The 27,990-nt window shown below is 46.0% G+C and overlaps 1 protein-coding gene across 2 annotated transcripts in view; it reads left to right on the top strand.

Moving 5' to 3' along the window:
- The window catches only part of ecd (ecdysoneless cell cycle regulator), a 790,101-nt gene that overhangs the window by 733,352 nt on the left and 28,759 nt on the right, over positions 1–27,990 (top strand). For both annotated transcript variants that reach the window (XM_070104760.1, XM_070104761.1), the window contains 2 exons: positions 23,334–23,513; positions 24,672–24,833. In XM_070104760.1, coding sequence (XP_069960861.1) covers positions 23,334–23,513; positions 24,672–24,833 — 342 coding nt within the window. The remainder of the gene's footprint in view (positions 1–23,333; positions 23,514–24,671; positions 24,834–27,990) is intronic.

The following is a 27,990-nucleotide window of genomic DNA, read 5'->3' as shown; positions in this document are numbered from 1 at the left end:
GCACCTGTCCCGAACTGAGTCATAACGATAACATTTAGTAATGTAGGGACGAGCAGAAGACAACACAGAATATTAAATCAATTTTCCTTCAAATATACGTGCAAGGTGTGTACATTAATCAGAGAGAATATGTAAGGAAATATGCAGGTAAGAGAGACGGTGAGAACCACCTGGAGAGTGTTCCGGGCTCACCGCCCCCGCGGCACTGTCCCTGACCGCACTCTCAGGTAAGGTTGTGCAAGAAAGGTATAAAATACCGACAATATGAAAGTTAAGACACATGTGCAACATCTGGATATCTTTATTGTAGTAGACGTTTCGCCATCCAGTGGCTTTATCAATACAGATTCTAGGACATAATAGGAAGACAGTAGAACTATATACAAAAGATGAGGTAATCAGTCCCTCGGCCTTGGAGTTAGTGTTCACAGCATCGTGGTGAACACTAACTCCAAGGCCGAGGGACTGATTACCTCATCTTTTGTATATAGTTCTACTGTCTTCCTATTATGTCCTAGAATCTGTATTGATAAAGCCACTGGATGGCGAAACGTCTACTACAATAAAGATATCCAGATGTTGCACATGTGTCTTAACTTTCACTCTCAGGTAAGTCTGACAGTGTTACTCCGTGAGTGCCAGACGTTACTTCACAGAATTGGTGGACTTTTCTGTGATTGGCTGCGTGAACCTGGCAATTAGCATAACAATTGGGTCACTCCTGCCGGTTGGCTGATCGGGAGAGCATCCCTATATGGGCGTGTGACATTGTAATAATAATAATAATAATAATAATAATAATAATAATAGTAATAATAATAACTTTAACAAGTACATGATACAACTTATACAGACCATAGCTGACATCAGTGACATACTGTATAGAAAATCCCTTGTTATGCTGAGCATTTCCCGCAACTTAGGTTAATCTTGTTCCCAGGATGCGACCCACACCAGTCCACTAACACTCAGGTACCTACTTACTGCTAGGTGAACAGGAGCAGCAAGTGTCCTAAGGAAATACACCCAATGTTTGCACCCGTACCGGGGATCGAACCATGGACCTCAATGTCTGAGTCGAGTGCGCTACCAACCGAATAAATTGTAATGTACTCTTTGCATGTTATTAAATGAGGTTAATAAATATAACTAGATAAATGTATATTGAGAGTGCGTGAGGTGCGTCACTGAGTGCGTGTGAAGAGTACAGATGAAGCGAGTGCGTGAGTGAGGCCAAGAGTGATTACACAGCGGTAGTTATGATTACATGAGTTAGTCTCGTAATGTCTCGTCTTGTGTTGATGAGCGAGAGACAGTGTTGTTATTGTCTCTCATCTTGTGGGTATTGTATACCCACAAGGTGTTGTATACCCACAAGGTGTTGTATACCCACAAGGTGTTGTATACCCACAAGGTGTTGTATACCCACAAGGTGTTGTATACCCACAAGGTGTTGTATACCCACAAGGTGTTGTATACCCACAAGGTGTTGTATACCCACAAGGTGTTGTATACCCACAAGGTGTTGTATACCCACAAGGTGTTGTATACCCACAAGGTGTTGTATACCCACAAGGTGATGGATGTATTGTATACCCACAAGGTGATGTATTGTATACCCACAAGGTGTTGTATACCCACAAGGTGATGGATGTATTGTGTACCCACAAGGTGTTGTATTGTATACCCACAAGGTGATGTATTGTATACCCACAAGGTGATGAATGTATTGTATACCCACAAGGTGATGTATTGTATACCAACAAGGTGTTGTATACCCACAAGGTGATGGATGTATTGTATACCCACAAGGTGTTGTATTGTATACCCACAAGGTGATGAATGTATTGTATACCCACAAGGTGTTGTATTGTATACCCACAAGGTGATGAATGTATTGTATACCCACAAGGTGTTGTATTGTATACCCACAAGGTGATGAATGTATTGTATACCCACAAGGTGATGAATGTATTGTATACCCACAAGGTGATGAATGTATTGTATACCCACAAGGTGTTGTATTGTATACCAACAAGGTGATGAATGTATTGTATACCCACAAGGTGATGAATGTATTGTATACCCACAAGGTGATGAATGTATTGTATACCCACAAGGTGATGAATGTATTGTATACCCACAAGGTGTTTTATACCCACAAAGTGATGAATGTATTGTATACCCACAAGGTGATGAATGTATTGTATACCCACAAGGTGATGAATGTATTGTATACCCACAAGGTGTTTTATACCCACAAGGTGATGAATGTATTGTATACCCACAAGGTGTTTTATACCCACAAGGTGATGAATGTATTGTATACCCACAAGGTGATGAATGTATACCCACAAAGTGATGAATGTATTGTATACCCACCTTGGAGAACTAGTGTTTGAGGTGGTCAGTCTGGAGAGCTGAGGAACTGACCACCTCAAATACAAGACTCTATACATAGCTTTAAGAATACGTATGATAGGGTTCAAGTGATAGTGAACCAGTAACGGATAGTTAAAAGGCAGGGGCCAGGAGCTATAACTCGATCTCCCGCAACCGTAAACAGGCACAAGAGAATGTGAGAAGAGACGATGGTAGTGACTTACAATAGGAAAGCTGGAGCAGTATTTGCAACAAGTGTCTGATCAAGCAGGCTGTGATGACTAATGTAGGCCTACGGGACGCTAGCAACAACAGCCTGTTTAAGCAGCCAGTAGACACTGAAGTCTTGCGACGGGTTCTATAGTAGACAGCAGTGACAGGTATGTAACCAGTGTCTGTGTTAAGGTTCTGTCGTTACAGTGGAACCCTGGTTTCTTTTGTAGTGAAACGCTTCGCCTGCGTAGCAGGCTTCTTCAGTCAAATGCGGGTGATTATAACACAGGAGACAGTAGTAGAAGTGGGGGCGGTAATTTTGAGGCGGTCAGTCACTTAGCCTGAGAAACTGACCACTTGCCAAGGCTGAGAGACCGATAACCTCTCCGCAGCTGCTGTCTACAGTGTTATAATCACCTGAGTTTGACTGAAGAAGCCTGCACACAGGCATGTAGGTTATACTACAATAACCGACAAGTCATTATAGTATACAGTAACTTGTCAGTATTGTGTACTATTTACGATAGTGTCGTTAATGAGGCAGGTCTTGAGCAATACATGTGTGAGGTTCCTACATGTGTACTCACCTGTTTGTGGTTTCAGGGGTTGAGTCACAGCTCCTGGCCCCCTGCCTCTTCGCTGGTTGCTATTAGGTCCACCCTGCTCCATGAGCTTTATCGTATCTCTTCTTAAAACTGTGTATGGATCCTGCCTGTGTGCACTCACCTAATTGTGGTTGCAGGAGTCGATACTCAGCTCCTCTGTGTATGTGTGTGTGACTCACTGAGTCAAGGTCACTCACCTGAGTGTTTTTCTCCACCTTGTTGCCTGAATTTTGATTATTGTTCGTGGCAATAATATTTTTATATAGATTTGTGTAACCTAAGCTAATTGATGAAAATACCATATGAAACACTGGAAACGTTGCAAAATTGACGTTGGCTGAGGAATGATTATACTGCAGCCACCTATACAGTGGCTGCAGTATACAAGAGTTTTATACTGCAACTGTTCAGTGGTTGTATTATACAATAGTTTATACATCTATACAATAGTTTGAACAAATATAGTGGTCGAAAAGGCTTGAATTCAGACTATGAAGGAGAGAGAGAGAGAGAGAGAGAGAGAGAGAGAGAGAGAGAGAAGGGGCAGACAGAGGCAGGAAGGAAGGAAGGTTAGAAAGGTATTGTGAAGGTCGACCTTGTGTTGTGGTGTTGAGTGTTCAACAGGTGAGTGTTACACTCTCTTCCTGCTCACTCTCCACCTGCTACACTTCCTTCTAAACTGTCTTCATTACCTCACTCTCCTTTCTCTTTTTATACCACTCCCTTTCTCATGTTTGGAACACCCTTTCACTTGATAAAAAATCAGACATGTTCAACATCAATATATAAACAGTACTTGAATACTGTAAGAATATATTATACAGCAGACGGTGGAAGATGAGATAATCAGTCCCTCAGCCTCGGAACACGTGATGAGCACCGTAGTCTTGAAGAATCTGGAGCACAGGCGGGATGACTGTCGCTTATATACTGGCGTCAGAAGAGGGACAGCAGACGAAGATGTAGTCACTGGTAAGCGGGATTCCCCAGTGGGAGTAGGTCCTACCCAAGAGTTGGACCAGGAGTAAACAAGAAGGGTGTGGTGATGTCCTCTGTACCAAGATTACATGATGAAATTAAGACACATGTGCAACATCTGGGTATCTTTATTGTAGACGTTTCGCCATCCAGTGGCTTTATCAATACAAATTCCAGGACATAACTTGAAGATAGTAGGTTGAGGGACTGATTACCTCATCTTCTGTACATAGTTCTACTGTCTTCAAGTTATGTCCTGGAATTTGTATTGATAAAGCCACTGGATGGCGAAACGTCTACAATAAAGATACCCAGATGTTGCACATGTGTCTTAATTTCATCTTGTCGGTATTGTATACCATTCTTGTACAAGATTACATGATGTTGCTGTGTCTTGACATATTGTATATCCATGGTATACACTGTACCAACAAGGTGAATTAGACACACGTCAACATCTGGGTTTGTTTACTTGTAGACGTCTCACCATCCAGTGGCTTTATCAATACAATACATGGACTGAACATTAAAATGGTATAAAATACCGACAGGTTGTTAGGTAAGACACATATGCAACAGTTAGGTATCTTTATTTCGAAATAAAGATACCTAACTGTTGCATATGTGTCTTACCTAACAATATATGGACACAGAGTGGGAATACTTCAAAGTACTCAGTGTTCTTTCTGGAATGGATAGCTCAGGATATATCCATAGTGATTTTCTGCAGTGTGAGAGAGATGGGAGGACATGTAAAATAAACCCAGCGAAAAGCAGGGGCACCATGGACTCAGTAAAAGCAGGGGCACCATGGACTCGGTAAAAGCAGGGACACCATGGACTCAGTAAAAGCAGGGGCACCATGGACTCAGTAAAAGCAGGGACACCATGGACTCGGTAAAAGCAGGGACACCATGGACTCAGTAAAAGCAGGGGCACCATGGACTCAGTAAAAGCAGGGACACCATGGACTCAGTAAAAGCAGGGACACCATGGACTCGGTAAAAGCAGGGGCACCATGGACTCGGTAAAAGCAGGGGCACCATGGACTCGGTAAAAGCAGGGACACCATGGACTCAGTAAAAGCAGGGACACCATGGACTCAGTAAAAGCAGGGGCACCATGGACTCAGTAAAAGCAGGGGCACCATGGACTCAGTAAAAGCAGGGGCACCATGGACTCAGTAAAAGCAGGGACACCATGGACTCAGTAAAAGCAGGGGCACCATGGACTCGGTAAAAGCAGGGACACCATGGACTCAGTAAAAGCAGGGACACCATGGACTCAGTAAAAGCAGGGGCACCATGGACTCAGTAAAAGCAGGGACACCATGGACTCAGTAAAAGCAGGGACACCATGGACTCAGTAAAAGCAGGGGCACCATGGACTCGGTAAAAGCAGGGACACCATGGACTCAGTAAAAGCAGGGACACCATGGACTCAGTAAAAGCAGGGGCACCATGGACTCAGTAAAAGCAGGGACACCATGGACTCAGTAAAAGCAGGGACACCATGGACTCAGTAAAAGCAGGGGCACCATGGACTCAGTAAAAGCAGGGACACCATGGACTCAGTAAAAGCAGGGACACCATGGACTCAGTAAAAGCAGGGGCACCATGGACTCAGTAAAAGCAGGGACACCATGGACTCAGTAAAAGCAGGGACACCATGGACTCAGTAAAAGCAGGGACACCATGGACTCAGTAAAAGCAGGGGCACCATGGACTCAGTAAAAGCAGGGGCACCATGGACTCAGTAAAAGCAGGGACACCATGGACTCAGTAAAAGCAGGGACACCATGGACTCAGTAAAAGCAGGGGCACCATGGACTCAGTAAAAGCAGGGGCACCATGGACTCAGTAAAAGCAGGGACACCATGGACTCAGTAAAAGCAGGGACACCATGGACTCAGTAAAAGCAGGGACACCATGGACTCAGTAAAAGCAGGGGCACCATGGACTCAGTAAAAGCAGGGGCACCATGGACTCAGTAAAAGCAGGGACACCATGGACTCAGTAAAAGCAGGGACACCATGGACTCAGTAAAAGCAGGGGCACCATGGACTCAGTAAAAGCAGGGGCACCATGGACTCAGTAAAAGCAGGGACACCATGGACTCAGTAAAAGCAGGGACACCATGGACTCAGTAAAAGCAGGGGCACCATGGACTCAGTAAAAGCAGGGACACCATGGACTCAGTAAAAGCAGGGGCACCATGGACTCAGTAAAAGCAGGGACACCATGGACTCAGTAAAAGCAGGGGCACCATGGACTCAGTAAAAGCAGGGACACCATGGACTCAGTAAAAGCAGGGACACCATGGACTCAGTAAAAGCAGGGGCACCATGGACTCAGTAAAAGCAGGGGCACCATGGACTCAGTAAAAGCAGGGACACCATGGACTCAGTAAAAGCAGGGGCACCATGGACTCAGTAAAAGCAGGGACACCATGGACTCAGTAAAAGCAGGGGCACCATGGACTCAGTAAAAGCAGGGACACCATGGACTCAGTAAAAGCAGGGACACCATGGACTCAGTAAAAGCAGGGGCACCATGGACTCAGTAAAAGCAGGGACACCATGGACTCAGTAAAAGCAGGGACACCATGGACTCAGTAAAAGCAGGGACACCATGGACTCAGTAAAAGCAGGGGCACCATGGACTCAGTAAAAGCAGGGACACCATGGACTCAGTAAAAGCAGGGGCACCATGGACTCAGTAAAAGCAGGGACACCATGGACTCAGTAAAAGCAGGGGCACCATGGACTCAGTAAAAGCAGGGACACCATGGACTCAGTAAAAGCAGGGACACCATGGACTCAGTAAAAGCACACCATGGACTCAGTAAAAGCAGGTACACCATGGACTCAGTAAAAGCAGGGGCACCATGGACTCAGTAAAAGCAGGGACACCATGGACACAAAGCAGGGGCACCATGGACTCAGTAAAAGCAGGGACACCATGGACTCAGTAAAAGCAGGGGCACCATGGACTCAGTAAAAGCAGGGGCACCATGGACTCAGTAAAAGCAGGGGCACCATGGACTCAGTAAAAGCAGGGGCACCATGGACTCAGTAAAAGCAGGGGCACCATGGACTCAGTAAAAGCAGGGGCACCATGGACACAAAGCAGGGGCACCATGGACACAAAGCAGGGGCACCGTGGACATAAAGCAGGGGCACCATGGACACAAAGCAGGGGCACCGTGGACATAAAGCAGGGGCACCATGGACACAAAGCAGGGGCACCATGGACACAAAGCAGGGGCACCATGGACACAAAGCAGGGGCACCGTGGACACAAAGCAGGGGCACCATGGACTCAGTAAAAGCAGGGGCACCATGGACTCAGTAAAAGCAGGGACACCATGGACTCAGTAAAAGCAGGGACACCATGGACTCAGTAAAAGCAGGGGCACCATGGACTCAGTAAAAGCAGGGGCACCATGGACTCAGTAAAAGCAGGGACACCATGGACTCAGTAAAAGCAGGGACACCATGGACTCAGTAAAAGCAGGGACACCATGAACTCAGTAAAAACAGGGACACCATGGACTCAGTAAAAGCAGGGACACCATGGACTCAGTAAAAGCAGGGACACCATGGACTCAGTAAAAGCAGGGGCACCATGGACTCAGTAAAAGCAGGGACACCATGGACTCAGTAAAAGCAGGGGCACCATGGACTCAGTAAAAGCAGGGGCACCATGGACTCAGTAAAAGCAGGGACACCATGGACTCAGTAAAAGCAGGGGCACCATGGACTCAGTAAAAGCAGGGGCACCATGGACTCAGTAAAAGCAGGGACACCATGGACTCAGTAAAAGCAGGGACACCATGGACTCAGTAAAAGCAGGGGCACCATGGACTCAGTAAAAGCAGGGGCACCATGGACTCAGTAAAAGCAGGGACACCATGGACTCAGTAAAAGCAGGGACACCATGGACTCAGTAAAAGCAGGGACACCATGAACTCAGTAAAAACAGGGACACCATGGACTCAGTAAAAGCAGGGACACCATGGACTCAGTAAAAGCAGGGACACCATGGACTCAGTAAAAGCAGGGGCACCATGGACTCAGTAAAAGCAGGGGCACCATGGACTCAGTAAAAGCAGGGACACCATGGACTCAGTAAAAGCAGGGGCACCATGGACTCAGTAAAAGCAGGGGCACCATGGACTCAGTAAAAGCAGGGACACCATGGACTCAGTAAAAGCAGGGGCACCATGGACTCAGTAAAAGCAGGGGCACCATGGACTCAGTAAAAGCAGGGACACCATGGACTCAGTAAAAGCAGGGACACCATGGACTCAGTAAAAGCAGGGGCACCATGGACTCAGTAAAAGCAGGGGCACCATGGACTCAGTAAAAGCAGGGACACCATGGACTCAGTAAAAGCAGGGACACCATGGACTCAGTAAAAGCAGGGACACCATGGACTCAGTAAAAACAGGGACACCATGGACTCAGTAAAAGCAGGGACACCATGGACTCAGTAAAAGCAGGGACACCATGGACTCAGTAAAAGCAGGGACACCATGGACTCAGTAAAAGCAGGGACACCATGGACTCGGTAAAAGCAGGGACACCATGGACTCAGTAAAAGCAGGGACACCATGGACTCAGTAAAAGCAGGGACACCATGGACTCAGTAAAAGCAGGGGCACCATGGACTCAGTAAAAGCAGGGACACCATGGACTCAGTAAAAGCAGGGACACCATGGACTCAGTAAAAGCAGGGGCAAAATGGACTCAGTAAAAGCAGGGGCACCATGGACTCAGTAAAAGCAGGGACACCATGAGTACAATAAGAGAACACTGTATCACTATCCTTATCCCAAAATTATTCACTCTGCTACCAGCAGATATCAGAAACATTACCAGAACAAGTGTAGAAGTTTTCAAGAGGAATTTGACCAATAGGTCTTGCAAGTGCTTGATCAGCCAGGTTGTGATGACTATGTGGGCCAGCACCTAAAATCAACAACCTGGTTGACCACCTGCTGCTAACACTAACAACCTGGTTGACCAAATGGTCAACAGAAAGCCTGTCCTAAAGCCGTGCAGCTAGAATTATAGGTATGGAGTAGATGTGAGTTATAGGGTAAGGTTTTTGAGATTCCTGTATACCTGGAGAACACAGAACACACACCAGAATAACCTGGAGAACACAGAACACACACCAGAATAACCTGGAGAACACAGAACACACACCATAATAACCTGGAGAACACAGAACACACACCAGAATAACCTGGAGAACACAGAACACACACCAGAATAACCTGGAGAACACAGAACACACACCAGAATAGTCACAGAACACCCAACACACCAGAATAGTCACAGAACCCAACACACCAGAATAGTCACAGAACACCCAACACACCAGAATAGCCACAGGACACCCAACACACCAGAATAGTCACAGAACACCCAACACACCAGAATAGTCACAGAACACCCAACACACCAGAATAGTCACAGAACACCCAACACCAGAAAAGTCACAGAACCCAACACACCAGAATAGTCACAGAACCCAACACACCAGAATAGTCACAGGACACAACACACCAGAATAGTCACAGGACACAACACACCAGAATAGTCACAGGACACCCAACACACCAGAATAGTCACAGAACACCCAACACACCAGAATAGTCACAGGACACCCAACACACCAGAATAGTCACAGGACACCCAACACTAGAATAGTCACAGGACACAACATACCAGAATAGTCACAGAACACCCAATACCAGAATAGTCACAGGACACAACACACCAGAATAGTCACAGAACACCCAACACACCAGAATAGTCACAGGAACACCCAACACACCAGAATAGTCACAGAACACCCAACACACCAGAATAGTCATAGAACACCCAACACACCAGAATAGTCACAGAACACCCAACACACCAGAATAGTCACAGAACACCTAGCACACCAGAATAGTCACAGAACACCCAACACACCAGAATAGTCACAGGAACACCCAACACACCAGAATAGTCACAGAACACCCAACACACCAGAATAGTCACAGGAACACCCAACACACCAGAATAGTCACAGGAACACCCAACACACCAGAATAGTCACAGAACACCCAACACACCAGAATAGTCACAGAACACCCAACACACCAGAATAGTCACAGAACACCCAACACACCAGAATAGTCACAGAACACCCAACACACCAGAATAGTCACAGAACACCCAACACACCAGAATAGTCACAGAACATCCAACACACCAGAATAGTCACAGGAACACCCAACACACCAGAATAGTCACAGGAACACCCAACACATCAGAATAGTCACAGGAACACCCAACACACCAGAATAGTCACAGAACACCTAGCACACCAGAATAGTCACATAACACCTAGCACACCAGAATAGTCACATAACACCTAGCACACCAGAATAGTCACAAAATGAACATGTATACATCATACAATAGTGTATGTGTGTGTGTGTGTGTGTGTGTGTGTGTGTGTGTGTGTGTGTGTGTGTGTGTGTGTGTGCGCGCGTTTGTGTGTGTGTACTCACCTAATTGTACTCACCTAATTGTGGTTGCAGGGGTCGAGACTCAGCTGTGTGTGTGTGTGTGTGTGTGTGTGTGTGTGTGTGTGTGTGTGTGTGTGTGTGTGTAGCACAGTCATGTGATGATATATTAGCGTCATGCTAGGTGACACCTTCCTGTGTTGTATGTAGGTCAGTCAATATTGTGAGTGTATCACAGTGTTGACATTGCTCTCTTGTCACGTTGCTCAGTCAACATCACCACAGAATGATGTTTTAGTCAAGTTATAAGGGCGGTACAAGAATAGAGCCAGCAGAAGGCTTCGGTCATGAGACCAAAACCTCCATTGCGTGACTCGTATAACTAACACCAGTGTCAGGAAGACCACGGTCTTCAGACCAAAACCTTCAGTGTGTGGGAGAATACTCTCATTCAATTGGGGTACTGTCAACAATAGTAAAAAAAAGACTGTATAAACACGCTGTTATTATGACGACGTTTCGCTCTAATATAGCGAAATGTCCCAACGAAATGTTGTTGGGGAGATATTACCTCAGTTCTTCTGAGTGACACAGTACCATCGGTATATTTATTCTCAAATGACACTGATACAGTGTTAGCGGAAAATAATTCGAATACAACGTTTCGCCTAAGAGTGAGCTTTATCAGTTATGCTCTCTCTCTGATATGTAGGTGGGCGAAATGTTGTTTTAAAAAGATTATTTGTTTCCACTGTTGTTATTTCCCCTTGTTGGCTCCTGGTATTTTGTTCCTGAGTCATGTTGGTGTTACGAGTGTTACATGGGTGTTACGATTGTTATGTTGGTGTTACGATTATTATGTTGGTGTTACGATTGTTATGTTGGTGTTACGATTGTTATGTTGGTGTTATGCTTGTTATGTTGGTGTTACGATTGTTATGTTGGTGTTATGCTTGTTATGTTGGTGTTACGATTGTTATGTTGGTGTTACGATTGTTATGTTGGTGTTACGATTATGTTGGTGTTACGATTGTTATGTTGGTGTTACGATTGTTATGTTGGTGTTATGCTTGTTATGTTGGTGTTATGCTTGTTATGTTGGTGTTACGATTGTTATGTTGGTGTTGCGATTGTTATGTTGGTGTTATGTTTATGTTGGTGTTACGATTGTTACGTTGGTGTTATGCTTGTTATGTTGGTTTTACTGTTATGTTGGTGGTATTATTCTTGTTATGATGGTGGTGTTATTGTTATGATGGTGGTGTTATTGTTATGGTGGTGGTGTTATTGTTATGGTGGTGGTGTTATTGTTATGGTGGTGGTGTTATTGTTATGGTGGTGGTGTTATTGTTATGGTGGTGGTGTTATTGTTATGGTGGTGGTGTTATTGTTATGGTGGTGGTGTTATTGTTGTTATGGTGGTGGTGTTACGATTATGTTGGTGTTAGGTTCATGTTGTTAGTGTTACTGTTGTTATGGTGATAATTGTATATAACTAGCATGAAGGAATGTTACATAATTATGTTGTCCTCTGAAACAGTAGTAACATGTTACGTTGTGAAGGTGAGTGGTAGCACGTCCTTCCCACAACACAAGCATCTCTGCTATATTTTGGACAAGGTTACCCTTCCCGGACACCGGAAGCCAGAGCCCGATACTGCGTAAACTAACAGTGGTTCTATTAATCTTAACATACCTCGTAAACTATCAGTGGTTCTATTAATCTTAACATACCTCGTAAACTATCAGTGGTTCTATTAATCTTAACATACCTCGTAAACTATCAGTGGTTCTATTAATCTTAACATACCTCGTAAACTATCAGTGGTTCTATTAATCTTAACATACCTCGTAAACTATCAGTGGTTCTATTAATCTTAACATACCTCGTAAACTATCAGTGGTTCTATTAATCTTAACATACCTCGTAAACTATCAGTGGTTCTATTAATCTTAACATACCTCGTAAACTATCAGTGGTTCTATTAATCTTAACATACCTCGTAAACTATCAGTGGTTCTATTAATCTTAACATACCTCGTAAACTATCAGTGGTTCTATTAATCTTAACATACCTCGTAAACTATCAGTGGTTCTATTAATCTTAACATACCTCGTAAACTATCAGTGGTTCTATTAATCTTAACATACCTCGTAAACTATCAGTGGTTCTATTAATCTTAACATACCTCGTAAACTATCAGTGGTTCTATTAATCTTAACATACCTCGTAAACTATCAGTGGTTCTATTAATCTTAACATACCTCGTAAACTATCAGTGGTTCTATTAATCTTAACATACCTCGTAAACTATCAGTGGTTCTATTAATCTTAACATACCTCGTAAGCTATCAGTGGTTCTATTAATCTTAACATACCTCGTAAACTATCAGTGGTTCTATTAATCTTAACATACCTCGTAAACTATCAGTGGTTCTATTAATCTTAACATACCTCGTAAACTATCAGTGGTTCTATTAATCTTAACATACCTCGTAAACTATCAGTGGTTCTATTAATCTTAACATACCTCGTAAACTATCAGTGGTTCTATTAATCTTAACATACCTCGTAAACTATCAGTGGTTCTATTAATCTTAACATACCTCGTAAACTATCAGTGGTTCTATTAATCTTAACATACCTCGTAAACTATCAGTGGTTCTATTAATCTTAACATACCTCGTAAACTATCAGTGGTTCTATTAATCTTAACATACCTCGTAAACTATCAGTGGTTCTATTAATCTTAACATACCTCGTAAACTATCAGTGGTTCTATAAATCTTAACATACCTCGTAAACTATCGATGTTCCTAACCCTCCCCCCCTCTTCAACAACAACAATACCCGGGTTCAGTCCTGGGAGAGGCAACACACACAACCAAGATGGGTGAGTGAAACGTGTGCAGCAGTTTGGTATCCTTATCGGTGAGACGTTTCTCTTGCTCAGTAGGCTTCAGTCGAAATACAGAGCAGACATCGTCAGTGGAGGTATAGATATAAGGTGATCAGTCCCATTAACATAATGATACATACAATAAGTCTCCTAACACCTTCTGTCTCTGTTTACTTAGTAAATAGGTGCCTGGGTGTTAGTCTAGTTACACCCGGATCTGGTTGCTAGTATCACATTGGGTTCCATATATTGGTTACTTCTGGCTTGCCGCAGGGTCGAGTTGCTTCTCTCAAGCCGTGTTATTGTCTCCCGTGGCATTTGTCTTCATGCCACAGAGTAGTAGAATTAGACACGTGTGCAACATCTAGGTACCTTTATTGTAGACGTTTCGCCATCCAGTGGCTTTATCAACACACTACAAAGACATAATTGGAATACAGTAGAACTACAGGGTAGCCCAAAAAAGAGAGAAGCTTACGACGACGTTTCGGTCCGACGTGGACCATTTGCAACGTCACGGTACTGTGCCTTTTTTGTTATTTAACCCAAAAAGTCTGAACACGTGGGCGAAATTGCATTTTTGTAATAATTGTACAGTATTTTTAATGAATGTCTTCAACATGTCCACCATTAGCGATGCAAAGCTCAATACCTTGGCAAGATTCACATGATCACGATGCAATAACTCCGGTAACTGGGGGGGGGGGGCAGATTATTAGTAATATTTTCTTTGTGTCCAGACATTTAGGGTCACTCTGTATATACAAAAGAGTTGATGAAGAGTAGTCTTCAAGACTACGGTGCTCTTCAACACTAAGGCTGAGGGACTGTTTACCTCGTCTTTTGTGTATAGTTCTACTGTCTTCCGGTTATGTTATTGAATATGTATTCATGAAGTCACTGGAGGGCAAAACGTCTACAGTAAAGATACCCAGAAGTTGCACTTGTGTTTAATGCTTCATTTTGTTGGTATTGTATAAAATATAAATAGTAAACAGAACAAAATCCAGAATCAGCGAGGTAAAAAGCGGAGTTCCCCAAGGCGCTGTGCTGGCACCTCTGCTGTTTCTCATCCTTATATCCGCGTAGATAAAAATGCTCCCCACCGTTTTGTATGATTTTTGATGATGCCAAAATAAGCACGAGAGTCACCTTGGTAAAAGTGAAAAACGGCAGGAATATGTAAGTAGTGTTTTCCAATGGGCAGTTCAGTGGTGATAAGTTCCAGCTGCTTAGATATGGAAAGAATGAAGAACTCAAAAGGGACACTATACCAAACCCAAGAGGATCACCAAATAAACGAAAAAAGAACGCACGAAAGACCTGGGAGTAATAATGTCAGCTGACCTTTGAAAAAACACAAGGCAAATGTCACGACATCCAGGAAGATGACAGGGTGGATAATGAGAACTTCCAAAGCAAGGGAAATTGTGGCAGTGGTGACACTGTTCAAATTGCTTCTGCTCTCTTGTTCAGAGTATTATTCGCTGATGACGGCTCTCTTCATTGCAGGAGAAATATCAGAGCTGGAACAAATACAGAGATCATCTACAGCCCGCATAGGGCCATCAAAGCATTTAAATTACTGAAAACTGCTCCAAGTCCTAACTATGTACTCACTGGAGCGGAGAGAGAGATACATGATAATATATACCTGGAAAGTACATGAGGGTCTTCTCCCAAATCTCTACATTGCCATAACAATATACTGCAGTGAGAGATGTGGGAGGAAGTGCAGGAATGCAGTGGGCACAATAAAGGAACATTGTATCAACATCCGTGGCCCCAAACTATTCAACATCTTACCAGAAGATATCAGAAGCACTGCTGGGACAAGTGTACAAAAAAAAAACTGGACAAGTATCCCCACCAGGTGCCAGATCAACCAGGCTGTGATAGATATGTGGGTCAGTAGGCCACCAGCAGCAACAGCCTGGTTGACCAGGCAAGCATCAGACGAGCTTGGTCCATGGTCGGGCTCCGGGAGTAGAAAACCTCTCGGGACTCATCAAAGATAAACTCCTGCTGCTGCTCCTATTCACCGAGCATTAAATAGGTGCCTGGGTATTAGTTTCCTAACACCGGCTGCCTCTTTTCACCCAGCAGTAAATAGGTGCTTGGGTGTTACTGTTCTATCGCCTGCAGTCCTAGGTGCAGTAACTAGGTGCCTAACACTTCCTGCTCCTATTCACTTAGTAAATAGGTCCCTGCCTGGAGTCTCTTCCGGAGGTCACCGCCCCTGCAGCCCGGTCCCAAACCAGGCTTCCTGGTTTCCGGCCTGATTGATCAAACTATTAGTTCCTCCCGCCCGTTGTCCAACATATGCTTCACAACCGGCTGATCAAGAACTGTTTTGAGGAAACTGCCAAGTTCCCTCTTGAATACAGCCAGGGGGGTGTTGGTAGTCCCCCTATGTATGAAGGGAGGGTGTTGAAGAGTCGTGGTCCCTTAATGCTTATGGAGTTCTCTCTCCCCTGCTCTTCACTGGTGGTATTCTGCACCGCCTGCCAAGCCTTTTGTGTTCGAAAGTAGCAATTTCGGTGAACAGATTTGGCACTAATCCTGCCAGTATTTTCCAGGTATAAATTATGATATATGTTTCTCGCCTATGTTCTAAGGAGTGTCAAGTTCTTGGGACTTCGGGTACTCCCAGTAATTTAGGTCCTTGACTGAGTTTATAAGTGCTGTGAAGGCTTACTGTACATTTTCCAGCTCACCAATTTTGCCTGTCTTGAAGGAAGTTGTTGGAACCCAGCAATATTTCAGCCTCGAGAGAAAGAGTGACCTGAAGAGTATCATTACTAGCTTGTCATCTCTTGTTCTGAAGGCTCTAGGTATCTAACCTATCATTTTCCATGCAGTTGTGATAATAATATCGTTGTGCTTCTTTAACGTGAGCTCTTGACATTATCACTCCTAGGTCTTTCACATTTGACTTATGGTCTTTTGAGTGGTTTATCTTGTTCTCCGATCTTGTTTTTATCTCCTCCTTTCTTCCGCGTCATATTAAATGAAATTTGACCTCAGTGAATATCATATTGGTGTTAGTGGCCCAGTGGAAGACTTGGTTTATATCAGCTTACTGACTCTGCTGTGAATGACACTTTCATAGTGCACGATCGTCTTCAGAAGATGATGCAGTGGTAGCATTTATTTCTTTGAGAATGAGAAAGAGAAGTGGGGCGAGTACCGTGCCTTGTGGTCTGGTAGGTAAGGCTGAGGGTGTGGTAGGTAAGGCTGGGGGTGTGGTAAGTAAGGCTGGGGTGTGGTAGGTAAGGCTGGGGGTGTGGTAGGTAAGGCTGGGGGTGTGGTAGGTAAGGCTCGGGGTGTGGTAGGTAAGGCTGGGGGTGTGGTAGGTAAGGCTGGGGGTGTGGTAGGTAAGGCTGGGGTGTGGTAGGTAGGGCTGGGGTGTGGTTAGTAAGGCTGGGGTGTGGTAGGTAAGGCTGGGGGTGTGGTAGGTAGGGCTGGGGTGTGGTAGGTAAGGCTGGGGTGTGGTAGGTAAGGCTGGGGTGTGGTAAGTAGGGCTGGGGTGTGGTAGGTAAGGCTGGGGTGTGGTAGGTAAGGCTGGGGTGTGGTAGGTAGGGCTGGGGTGTGGTAGGTAAGGCTGGGGTGTGGTAGGTAGGGCTGGGGTGTGGTAAGTAAGGCTGGGGTGTGATAGGTAGGGCTGGGGTGTGGTAGGTAAGGCTGGGGGTGTGGTAAGTAAGGCTGGGATGTGGTAGGTAAGGCTGGGGTGTGGTAAGTAAGGCTGGGGTGTGGTAGGTAGGGCTGGGGTGTGGTAGGTAGGGCTGGGGTGTGGTAGGTAAGGCTGGGGTGTGGTAGGTAGGGCTGGGGTGTGGTAAGTAAGGCTGGGGTGTGATAGGTAGGGCTGGGGTGTGGTAAGTAAGGCTGGGGTGTGGTAGGTAAGGCTGGGGGTGTGGTAAGTAAGGCTGGGATGTGGTAGGTAAGGCTGGGGTGTGGTAAGTAAGGCTGGGGTGTGGTAGGTAGGGCTGGGGTGTGGTAGGTAGGGCTGGGGTGTGGTAAGTAAGGCTGGGGTGTGGTAGGTAAGGCTGGGGTGTGGTTGGTAAGGCTGGGGTGCGCTAAGTAAGGCTGGGGTGTGGTAGGTAGGGCTGGGGTGTGGTAGGTAAGGCTGGGGTGTGGTAAGTAAGGCTGGGGTGTGGTAGGTAAGGCTGGGGTGTGCTAAGTAAGGCTGGGGTGTGGTAGGTAAGGCTGGGGTGTGGTTGGTAAGGCTGGGGCGTGCTAAGTAAGGCTGGGGTGTGGTAGGTAAGGCTGGGGTGTGGTAGGTAAGGCTGGGGTGTGGTAAGTAAGGCTGGGGTGTGGTAGGTAAGGCTGGGGTGTGGTAGGTAGGGCAGGGGTGTGGTTGGTAAGGCTGGGGTGTGGTAGGTAGGGCTGGGGTGTGGTAAGTAAGGCTGGGGTGTGATAGGTAGGGCTGGGGTGTGGTAAGTAAGGCTGGGGTGTGGTAGGTAAGGCTGGGGGTGTGGTAAGTAAGGCTGGGATGTGGTAGGTAAGGCTGGGGTGTGGTAAGTAAGGCTGGGGTGTGGTAGGTAGGGCTGGGGTGTGGTAGGTAGGGCTGGGGTGTGGTAAGTAAGGCTGGGGTGTGGTAGGTAAGGCTGGGGTGTGGTTGGTAAGGCTGGGGTGCGCTAAGTAAGGCTGGGGTGTGGTAGGTAGGGCTGGGGTGTGGTAGGTAAGGCTGGGGTGTGGTAAGTAAGGCTGGGGTGTGGTAGGTAAGGCTGGGGTGTGCTAAGTAAGGCTGGGGTGTGGTAGGTAAGGCTGGGGTGTGGTTGGTAAGGCTGGGGCGTGCTAAGTAAGGCTGGGGTGTGGTAGGTAAGGCTGGGGTGTGGTAGGTAAGGCTGGGGTGTGGTAAGTAAGGCTGGGGTGTGGTAGGTAAGGCTGGGGTGTGGTAGGTAGGGCAGGGGTGTGGTTGGTAAGGCTGGGGTGTGGTAGGTAAGGCTGGGGTGTGATAGGTAGGGCAGGGGTGTGGTTGGTAAGGCTGGGGTGTGGTAGGTAAGGCTGGGGTGTGGTAGGTAAGGCTGGGGTGTGGTAGGTAGGGCAGGGGTGTGGTTGGTAAGGCTGGGGTGTGGTAGGTAAGGCTGGGGAGTGGTAGGTAAGGCTGGGGTGTGATAGGTAGGGCAGGGGTGTGGTTGGTAAGGCTGGGGTGTGGTACGTAAGGCTGGGGTGTGGTAGGTAAGGCTGGGGTGTGGAAGGTACGGCTGGGGTGTGGTTGGTAAGGCTGGGGTGTGGTTGGTAAGGCTGGGGTGTGGTTGGTAAGGCTGGGGTATGGTAGGTAAGGCTGGGGTGTGGTAGGTAAGGCTGGGGTGTGGTAGGTAAGGCTGGGGTGCGGTAAGTAAGGCTGGGGTGTGGTAGGTAAGGCTGGGGTGTAGTAGGTAAGGCTGGGGTGTGGTTGGTAAGGCTGGGGTATGGTAGGTAAGGCTGGGGTGTTGTAGGTAAGGCTGGGGTGTGGTAGGTAAGGCTGGGGTGTGGTAGGTAAGGTTTAGGTGTGGTGGTAAGGCTTAGGTGTGGTAGGTAAGGCTGGGGTGTGGTAGGTAAGGCTGGGGTGTGGTTGGTAAGGCTGGGGTGTGATAGGTAAGGCTGGAGTGTGGTAGGTAAGGCTGGGGTGTGGTAGGTAAGGCTGGGGTGTGGTAGGTAAGGCTGGGGTGTGGTAGATAAGGCTGAGGTGTAGTAGGTAAGGCTGGGGTGTGGTAGGTAAGGCTGGGGTGTGATTGGTAAAGCTGGGGTGTGGTAGGTAAGGCTGGAGTGTGGTAGGTAAGGCTGGGGTGTGGTAGGTAAGGCTGGGGTGTGGTAGGTAAGGCTGGGGTGTGGTAGGTAAGGCTGAGGTGTAGTAGGTAAGGCTGGGGTGTGGTAGGTAAGGCTGAGGTGTAGTAGGTAAGGCTGGGGTGTGGTAGGTAAGGCTTAGGTGTGGTAGGTAAGGCCGGGGTGTGGTAGGTAAGGCTGGGGTGTGGTTGGTAAGGCTGGGGTATGGTAGGTAAGGCTGGGGTGTGGTAGGTAAGGCTGGGGTGTGGTAGGTAAGGCTGGGGTGTGGTAGGGAAGGCTGGGGTGTGGTAGGTAAGGCTGGGGTGTGGTAGGTAAGGCTGGGGTGTGGTTGGTAAGGCTGGGGTGTGGTAGGTAAGGCTGGGGTGTGGTTGGTAAGGCTGGGGTGTGGTAGGTAAGGCTGAGGTGTAGTAGGTAAGGCTGGGGTGTGGTAGGTAAGGCTGAGGTGTAGTAGGTAAGGCTGGGGTGTGGTAGGTAAGGCTTAGGTGTGGTAGGTAAGGCCGGGGTGTGGTAGGTAAGGCTGGGGTGTGGTTGGTAAGGCTGGGGTATGGTAGGTAAGGCTGGGGTGTGGTAGGTAAGGCTGGGGTGTGGTAGGTAAGGCTGGGGTGTGGTAGGGAAGGCTGGGGTGTGGTAGGTAAGGCTTAGGTGTGGTGGTAAGGCTTAGGTGTGGTAGGTAAGGCTGGGGTGTGGTTGGTAAGGCTGGGGTGTGGTAGGTAAGGCTGGGGTGTGGTTGGTAAGGCTGGGGTGTGGTAGGTAAGGCTGGAGTGTGGTAGGTAAGGCTGGGGTGTGGTAGGTAAGACTGGGGTGTGGTAGATAAGGCTGAGGTGTAGTAGGTAAGGCTGGGGTGTGGTAGGTAAGGCTGGGGTGTGGTAGGTAAGGCTGGGGTGTGGTAGATAAGGCTGAGGTGTAGTAGGTAAGGATGGGGTGTGGTAGGTAAAGCTGGGGTGTGGTTGGTAAGGCTGGGGTGTGGTAGGTAAGGCTGGAGTGTGGTAGGTAAGGCTGGGGTGTGGTAGGTAAGGCTGGGGTGTGGTAGATAAGGCTGAGGTGTAGTAGGTAAGGCTGGGGTGTGGTAGGTAAGGCTGGGGTGTGGTAGGTAAGGCTGGGGTGTGGTAGATAAGGCTGAGGTGTAGTAGGTAAGGCTGGGGTGTGGTAGGTAAGGCTGGGGTGTGGTTGGTAATGCTGGGGTGTGGTAGGTAAGGCTGGAGTGTGGTAGGTAAGGCTGGGGTGTGGTAGGTAAGGCTGGGGTGTGGTAGGTAAGGCTGGGGTGTGGTAGATAAGGCTGAGGTGTAGTAGGTAAGGCTGGGGTGTGGTAGGTAAGGCTGGGGTGTGGTAGGTAAGGCTGGGGTGTATATGGTAAGGCTGGGGTGTGGTAGGTAAGGCTGGGGTGTGGTTGGTAAGGCTGGGGTGTGGTAGGTAAGGCTGGGGTGTGGTAGGTAAGGCTGGGGTGTGGTAGATAAGGCTGAGGTGTAGTAGGTAAGGCTGGGGTGTGGTAGGTAAGGCTGGGGTGTGGTAGGTAAGGCTGGGGTGTGGTAGGTAAGGCTGGGGTGTGGTAGATAAGGCTGGGGTGTGGTAGGTAAGGCTGGGGTGTATATGGTAAGGCTGGGGTGTGGTAGGTAAGGCTGGGGTGTGGTTGGTAAGGCTGGGGTGTGGTAGGTAAGGCTGGGGTGTGGTAGATAAGGCTGAGGTGTAGTAGGTAAGGCTGGGGTGTGGTAGGTAAGGCTGGGGTGTGGTAGGTAAGGCTGGGGTGTGGTAGGTAAGGCTGGGGTGTGGTAGATAAGGCTGAGGTGTAGTAGGTAAGGCTGGGTTGTGGTAGGTAAGGCTGGGGTGTGGTAGGTAAGGCTGGGGTGTGGTAGGTTAGGTTGGGGTGTGGTAGATAAGGCTGAGGTGTAGTAGGTCAGGCTGGGGTGTGGTAGGTAAGGCTGGGGTGTGGTAGGTAAGGCTGGGGTGTGGTAGATAAGGCTGGGGTGTGGTAGGTAAGGCTGGGGTGTGGTAGGCAAGGCTGGGGTGTGGTAGGTAAGGCTGGGGTGTGGTAGGCAAGGCTGGGGTGTGGTAGGCAAGGCTGGGGTGTGGTAGGCAAGGCTGGGGTGTGGTAGGTAAGGCTGGGGTGTGGTAGATAAGGCTGGGGTGTGGTAGGTAAGGCTGGGGTGTGGTAGGCAAGGCTGGGGTGTGGTAGGTAAGGCTGGGGTGTGGTAGGCAAGGCTGGGGTGTGGTAGGCAAGGCTGGGGTGTGGTAGGCAAGGCTGGGGTGTGGTAGGTAAGGCTGGGGTGTGGTAGGTAAGGCTGGGGTGTGGTAGATAAGGCTGGGGTGTGGTAGGTAAGGCTGGGGTGTGGTAGGCAAGGCTGGGGTGTGGTAGGTAAGGCTGGGGTGTGGTAGGCAAGGCTGGGGTGTGGTAGGCAAGGCTGGGGTGTGGTAGGTAAGGCTGGGGTGTGGTAGGTAAGGCTGGGGTGTGGTAGGCAAGGCTGGGGTGTGGTAGATAAGGCTGGGGTGTGGTAGGTAAGGCTGGGGTGTGGTAGGCAGGGCTGGGGTGTGGTAGGTAAGGCTGGGGTGTGGTAGGCAAGGCTGGGGTGTGGTAGGCAAGGCTGGGGTGTGGTAGGCAAGGCTGGGGTGTGGTAGGTAAGGCTGGGGTGTGGTAGGCAAGGCTGGGGTGTGGTAGGTAAGGCTGGGGTGTGGTAGGCAAGGCTGGGGTGTGGTAGGTAAGGCTGGGGTGTGGTAGGCAAGGCTGGGGTGTGGTAGGCAAGGCTGGGGTGTGGTAGGTAAGGCTGGGGTGTGGTAGGCAAGGCTGGGGTGTGGTAGGTAAGGCTGGGGTGTGGTAGGCAAGGCTGGGGTGTGGTAGGCAAGGCTGGGGTGTGGTAGGCAAGGCTGGGGTGTGGTGGAAGTCTTCAGGTGTCAGATCAACAACAGTAGAAACAGTAAGAAAAGAAACAAGTCGGTTGGGCAGTTAGAGATACAATCACAAGAAAGTTTAAACAATATCGATAAATATATTGAAAGAAAGATTGAAAAGAAAATTCTTAGCACCTCACAGTAAAAAAAAGTGGACCTGTAGCAGAAAAAGAGGAAAGTAGAGACACGTTAGTACAGGTGAAGACGGTCCAGCAGTGAACTTGTCTACTCCTTGAAAAACATTCTTACACTACTTTATAGTTTGGTTTAGAGATCGTGTTGATGATGTGTTAAATTATGCCATGTTATTTATCTGTTATATTACAGTTTTAAAACATTTATTATTGCTAATATCAAAATATTGAACATTTATGGTTGACACAGTTGATGGAGAGGATGAAATGGTCAGTCTGCAGTTGCTAATTTTTAATTACTAATTATAATTTATTTATTTTTACTTACAAGTGTACAATAACTAATTTTTATTTACTGATTTGTAATAACATGGAATTGACTGTATTTGAGAAAGCTAGTTCATTTGTTTATTTTATACACAATTGTTGTTTCCTCTTTGTTGTATCTCATTTATTCTTTGTTATTCACCAACTTGCTGGTTCCCTCTCTGTTTGTTTTCACAGTTCTTGCAGTTGTCATTTGACTGACTATACAAGTGGCGCCCCTCAAGGGTGAGGGGCTCTTGATCTATGGAATTGGATCTGTGCTCCAGTTCCCTGAATTAAGCTTGATTATAATCATGGGGCGCTAAACCCGTAGGGATTATACAGTGCCTGTAGGGAGGATGGAAGGTATTCAGGCTTAATTCAGGGAACTGGAGCACAGATCCAATTCCAGAGATCAAGAGCCCCTCACCAGCGTCAAGGAACCTCCCTTGAGGGGGAGATTAAGCCTAAATGCCTTCCATATCACCCCCATCCCCTCCACACACACACACAAGAGCTGTCTAATCCCTACGGGTTTATCACTTCCCCCCACACACAAGAACTGTCTAATCCCTATGGGTTTAGCTCTCCCCCATAATAATAATTTACAGGTGACAGAAATATGTGATTTTACTTGCAGGTGTTAAGAGTAATGCGGCACTTCCCCCCTGAGACACGTGTCATGACAGCTGTCCGCTTCAGCAAAGCTCTGTATGCTCAGCTCTCAGCTCACCGCTACACTCCTGACTCTCGCACTGGCTGGAATATGCCTTCCCCTCTACACCCGCAGTTTAAAGCTCATGATGTTGGCATGAAACTGGTGAGAATTAATGCGGATTTGCACTCAGCATTTTCTTTATTTTTTGTGTTGTGCTGGAAGAAATTGTGTACTTCGTGATTTGTTTGTAATTGTTTGGGCCAGTAGGCCTACTCCAGTGTTCATTCTTATGCTCATATGTTTAATGCAAGGAATGCCAGAAGCTGTGTCTTGTTATATGGGTGCCAGAAAAACATATGCGATTATCAAGACATTTATTAAGGATACATTTCGCCCACCAATGGCTTCTTCAGTCCAGTGTCTCAGTAAATTAGTTTATTTAGGCACAGGTAAACATAAGTACAATTATCATACATAGTGTAAATTACCCACCAGGATAACCCAAAAAAGTCAGTGACTTATTTTCAATTTTGACTTCTAAATGTAGTCTGTTCTCAGAACAGTCAGTCCTCTTATAGAGCTCCTTTGTTTATTGACTTTTTTCACATATGTGATTGAAAAAGTACATCCAAAGTTAAATAACACATGAAAAGGCTTTCATATTATGTTCTTTTCAATTTTCCATAAATGTTTTCAAAAAACATGAAAAATTGTACTATATAGAGGAGCTGTGTAAGAAAATTGGCTGTATTGTATATGAAATTAAGAAAATTGGGTTGGTTGTAAGGACAGTATTACATCTAGTTGGTATACAACCATCTTCAATTACAGTGGTCCCCCGGTTTATGATATTATTTCATTCCAGAAGTATGTTCAGGTGCCAGTACTGACCGAATTTGTTCCCATAAGAAATATTGTGAAGTAGATTAGTCCATTTCAGACCCCCAAACATACACATACAAACGCACTTACATAAATACACTTACATAATTGGTCGCATTGGGAGCTGATCGTAAACCGGGGGTCCACTGTATATTATTATTATTATTATGGTTAAGAAAAATATATAAATTGGAAACTATCCAGGCAGGCAAAACATTGAATATGGTTTCCAAGTATTGTTTTTGTCTTTATTATCTGCAGAAAATACTTATAGAAACATTTGAGAGAAACCTTGTCTAACAGAGAGTTCCTCTGCTGTTTCTTTGTTTGACTCTAAGAAGTATTGACCTGTGAATTAATGTAACTTACATATTTTATTTTTCATACCAATACTTTAGAAATCACCCAGAGTGTAATGTATGGCTTTACAACACGCAGGCTTGTGGTTTTGAATTGTTGGTGTGTAGTGCTGGTGGAGTGACGCCAGTCTCTACGCCCTCTGACACTTCTACTCCAGACATCAACTCACAACTTGATCTAGCTGCCAATCCTCGATGGACTCGTTATCTACAATCTCTAACTGAAAAAGGATATTTTCGGGTAGGTGTTTATGAGAGTTCTAGTGTGATGACGGAAAAAATGTGAGTGATGCTTTGAGGTATCCGTGGAGACAAAAAACTTTATCCATGGAAGCAAAGGTGTGGCATGCAAAGAAGTACTAAGGGTTTAATGAAAATTAAGGTACCAGTCATTAAATCAGTACCTTGGTTCATTGGCCAATCACAGACAAGCCTGCCAAAGTTTAAGCAACGTGGGTCACTTGTGGTAAGCATTGGCAGACTTGCCTAGCTGTTGGTTGAGCATGGTGCACTCTCTCTAGCTTCTGCTTTGCCATATGTCACCGTGGTGTGCACTTTCTGTTCCATATGTACATAGTGTACATACTTGTATGTATCATCTGGTGAAGGTAAATATACTTTATAGTTCAGTTTTGTTTGCTCCACATTTCCATTATGACCACGTCTCACAGGCCATTTTTTACCTGTGTTCGTCATGGAAGGAAATGTACAAGTGTATAGTGATACCAATACTCTTATATGGGTGTGAAGCTTGGTTTGTAAATGCTGCAGCAAGGAGGATGCTGGAGACAGCAGAGATGTCATGTCTAAGGGCAATGTGTGGTGTAAGTATTATGCAGAAAATTAGGAGGTGTGGCATTACTAAAAGTGGTAGGTAAGACACGTAAGCAACAGTTAGGCAGCTTTATTCCGAAATATTTCGCCTACACAGTAGGCTTCTTCAGTCGAATACAGAAAGTAGGCAGGAACAGTACAGATGCGAAGACGATGTAATCAGTCCATCACCCTTAAAGTCGTAGATTTGAGGTTGTCAGTCACTCAGCCTGGAGAAGTTCAGTTCCATAGTCAGGAACTATCTGAAGATCAAGAGACAGCGCGGAGACTTTAATACTGTCGGAAGGAGAGGTGCAGAGTAGTAGTAGTGAGAAAGCAACCACTGAGAGGTCACGTCCCTCTCAGATCAAACATTTCTCACTTGAAAAAGTTGTCCAAGGTTTTTCTGTACCAAGATGCCATTGTGTTGCAGTGTCTGACAGGATGAATATCAAAATGGTATACAATACCAACAGATTGGTAGGTAAGACACAATGGCATCTTGGTACAGAAAACACCTTGGACAACTTTTTCAAGTGAGAAATGTTTGATCTGAGAGGGACATGTCCTCTCAGTGGCTGCTTTCTCACTACTACTACTCTGCACCTCTCCTTCCAACAGTATTTAAGTCTCCGCACTGCCGCTTGATCTTCAGATAGTTCCTGACTATGGAACTGAACTTCTCCAGGCTGAGGGACTGAGAACCTCAAATCTACGACTTTAAGGGTGATGGACTGATTACGTCGTCTTCACATCTCTACTGTTCCTGCCTACTTTTTGTATTCGATTGAAGAAGCCTACTGTGTAGGCGAAACGTTTCAGAATAAAGCTGCCTAACTGTTGCCTATGTGTCTTACCTACCAATCTGTCGGTATTGTATACCATTTTGATATTCATTACTAAAAGTATTAGTCAGAGGGTGGAAAAGGGGGTTGTTATGGTGATTTGGTCATTTAGAGAGGATGGAACAAAGTAGAATGACTTGGAGAGCATATAAATCTGTAGAGGAAGGAAAGCAGGATAGGGGTCATCCTAGGAAGGGTTGGAGAGAGGGGGTAAAGGAGGTTTTGTAGGCGAGGGGCTTAGACTTCCAGCGAGTGTGCATGAGCGTGTTCAATAAGCATGAATGGAGACGAATGGTTTTTGGGACCTGACAAGCTGTTGGAGTTTGAGCAGGGTAATTTTTGTGAAGGGACTCAGGGAAACTGGTTAGTCGGACATTAGTTCTGGACGTGGGAAGTATAGAACAATGCCTTCACTTTAAAGGAAGAGTTTGGGATATTAGCAGTTTGAAGTGACATCTAAACTGTTGTATCTGAGCACCTCTGCAAAGACAATGATTATGTATGAGTGATGATGAAAGCGTTGAATGATGATGAAAGTCTTCTTCCTTTTTGGGTCACCCTGCCTCAGTGGGAACTGGCCAACATGTTAAAAAATTATATCTTGCTTTCAACACACCGGCTGCATCCCACCAAGGCTGGGTGGCCCAAAAGGAAAAACGAAAGTTTCTCCTTTTACATTTAGTAATATATACAGGAAAAGAGGTTACTAGCCCCTTGCTCCCAGTAAACATGATATATATATATATATATATATATATATATATATATATATATATATATATATATATATATATATATCTATATATATCTTTCTTTCTTTCAACACACCGGCCGTATCCCACCGAGGCGGGGTGGCCCAAAAGGAAAAACAAAAGTTTCTCCTTTTACATTTAGTAATATATACAGGAAAAGAGGTTACTAGCCCCTTGCTCCCAGTAAACATTATATATATATATATATATATATATATATATATATATATATATATATATATATATACAGTGGACCCCCGCATAGCGAACTTAATCCGTGCAAGAGGGCTGGTCGTTATGCGAAATGTTCGCTATGCGAATTAATTTTCCCCATAAGAAATAATGGAAATAAAATTAATCCGTGCAAGACACCCAAAAGTATGAAAAAAAAATTTTTTTACCACAAAAAAATGTTAATTTTAGTACACACAAACTGAAAAAGGCATGCACAATTACATGACACTTACTTTTATTGAAGATCTGGTGATGATTGATGGGATGGGAGGAGGGGAGAGCATTATCTTCTTACTGTTTAGAAGGGGAATCCCCTTCCATTAGGACTTGAGGTAGCAAGTCCTTTTCTGGGGTTACTTCCCTTCTTCTTTTAATGCCACTAGGACCAGCTTGAGAGTCACTGGACCTCTGTCGCACAACAAATCTGTCCATAGAGCTCTGTACCTCCCGTTCCTTCAAGACTTTCCTAAAATGGGCCATAACATTGTCATTGAAATAGTCACCAGCACGGCTTGCAACAGCTGTGTCAGGGTGATTTTCATCCATAAAGGTTTGCAGTTCAACCCACTGTGCACACATTTCCTTAATTTTTGAAGTAGGCACAATGGATTCCACAACTGGCATAGGCTTCTCAGGGTTAGCCCCAAACCCTTCAAAATCTTTCTTAATTTCCATACTAATTCTCACCCTTTTTACCACAGGGTTGGCACTAGAAGCTTTCTTGGGGCCCATGGTCACTTATTTTCCAGAAACA

This window comes from Cherax quadricarinatus, chromosome 94, assembly GCF_038502225.1.
Source record: "Cherax quadricarinatus isolate ZL_2023a chromosome 94, ASM3850222v1, whole genome shotgun sequence".
Taxonomy (NCBI): domain Eukaryota; kingdom Metazoa; phylum Arthropoda; class Malacostraca; order Decapoda; family Parastacidae; genus Cherax; species Cherax quadricarinatus.
The sequence above is the reverse complement of the archived record's forward strand: the minus strand, read 5'-3'. Positions and strand labels throughout refer to the sequence as shown.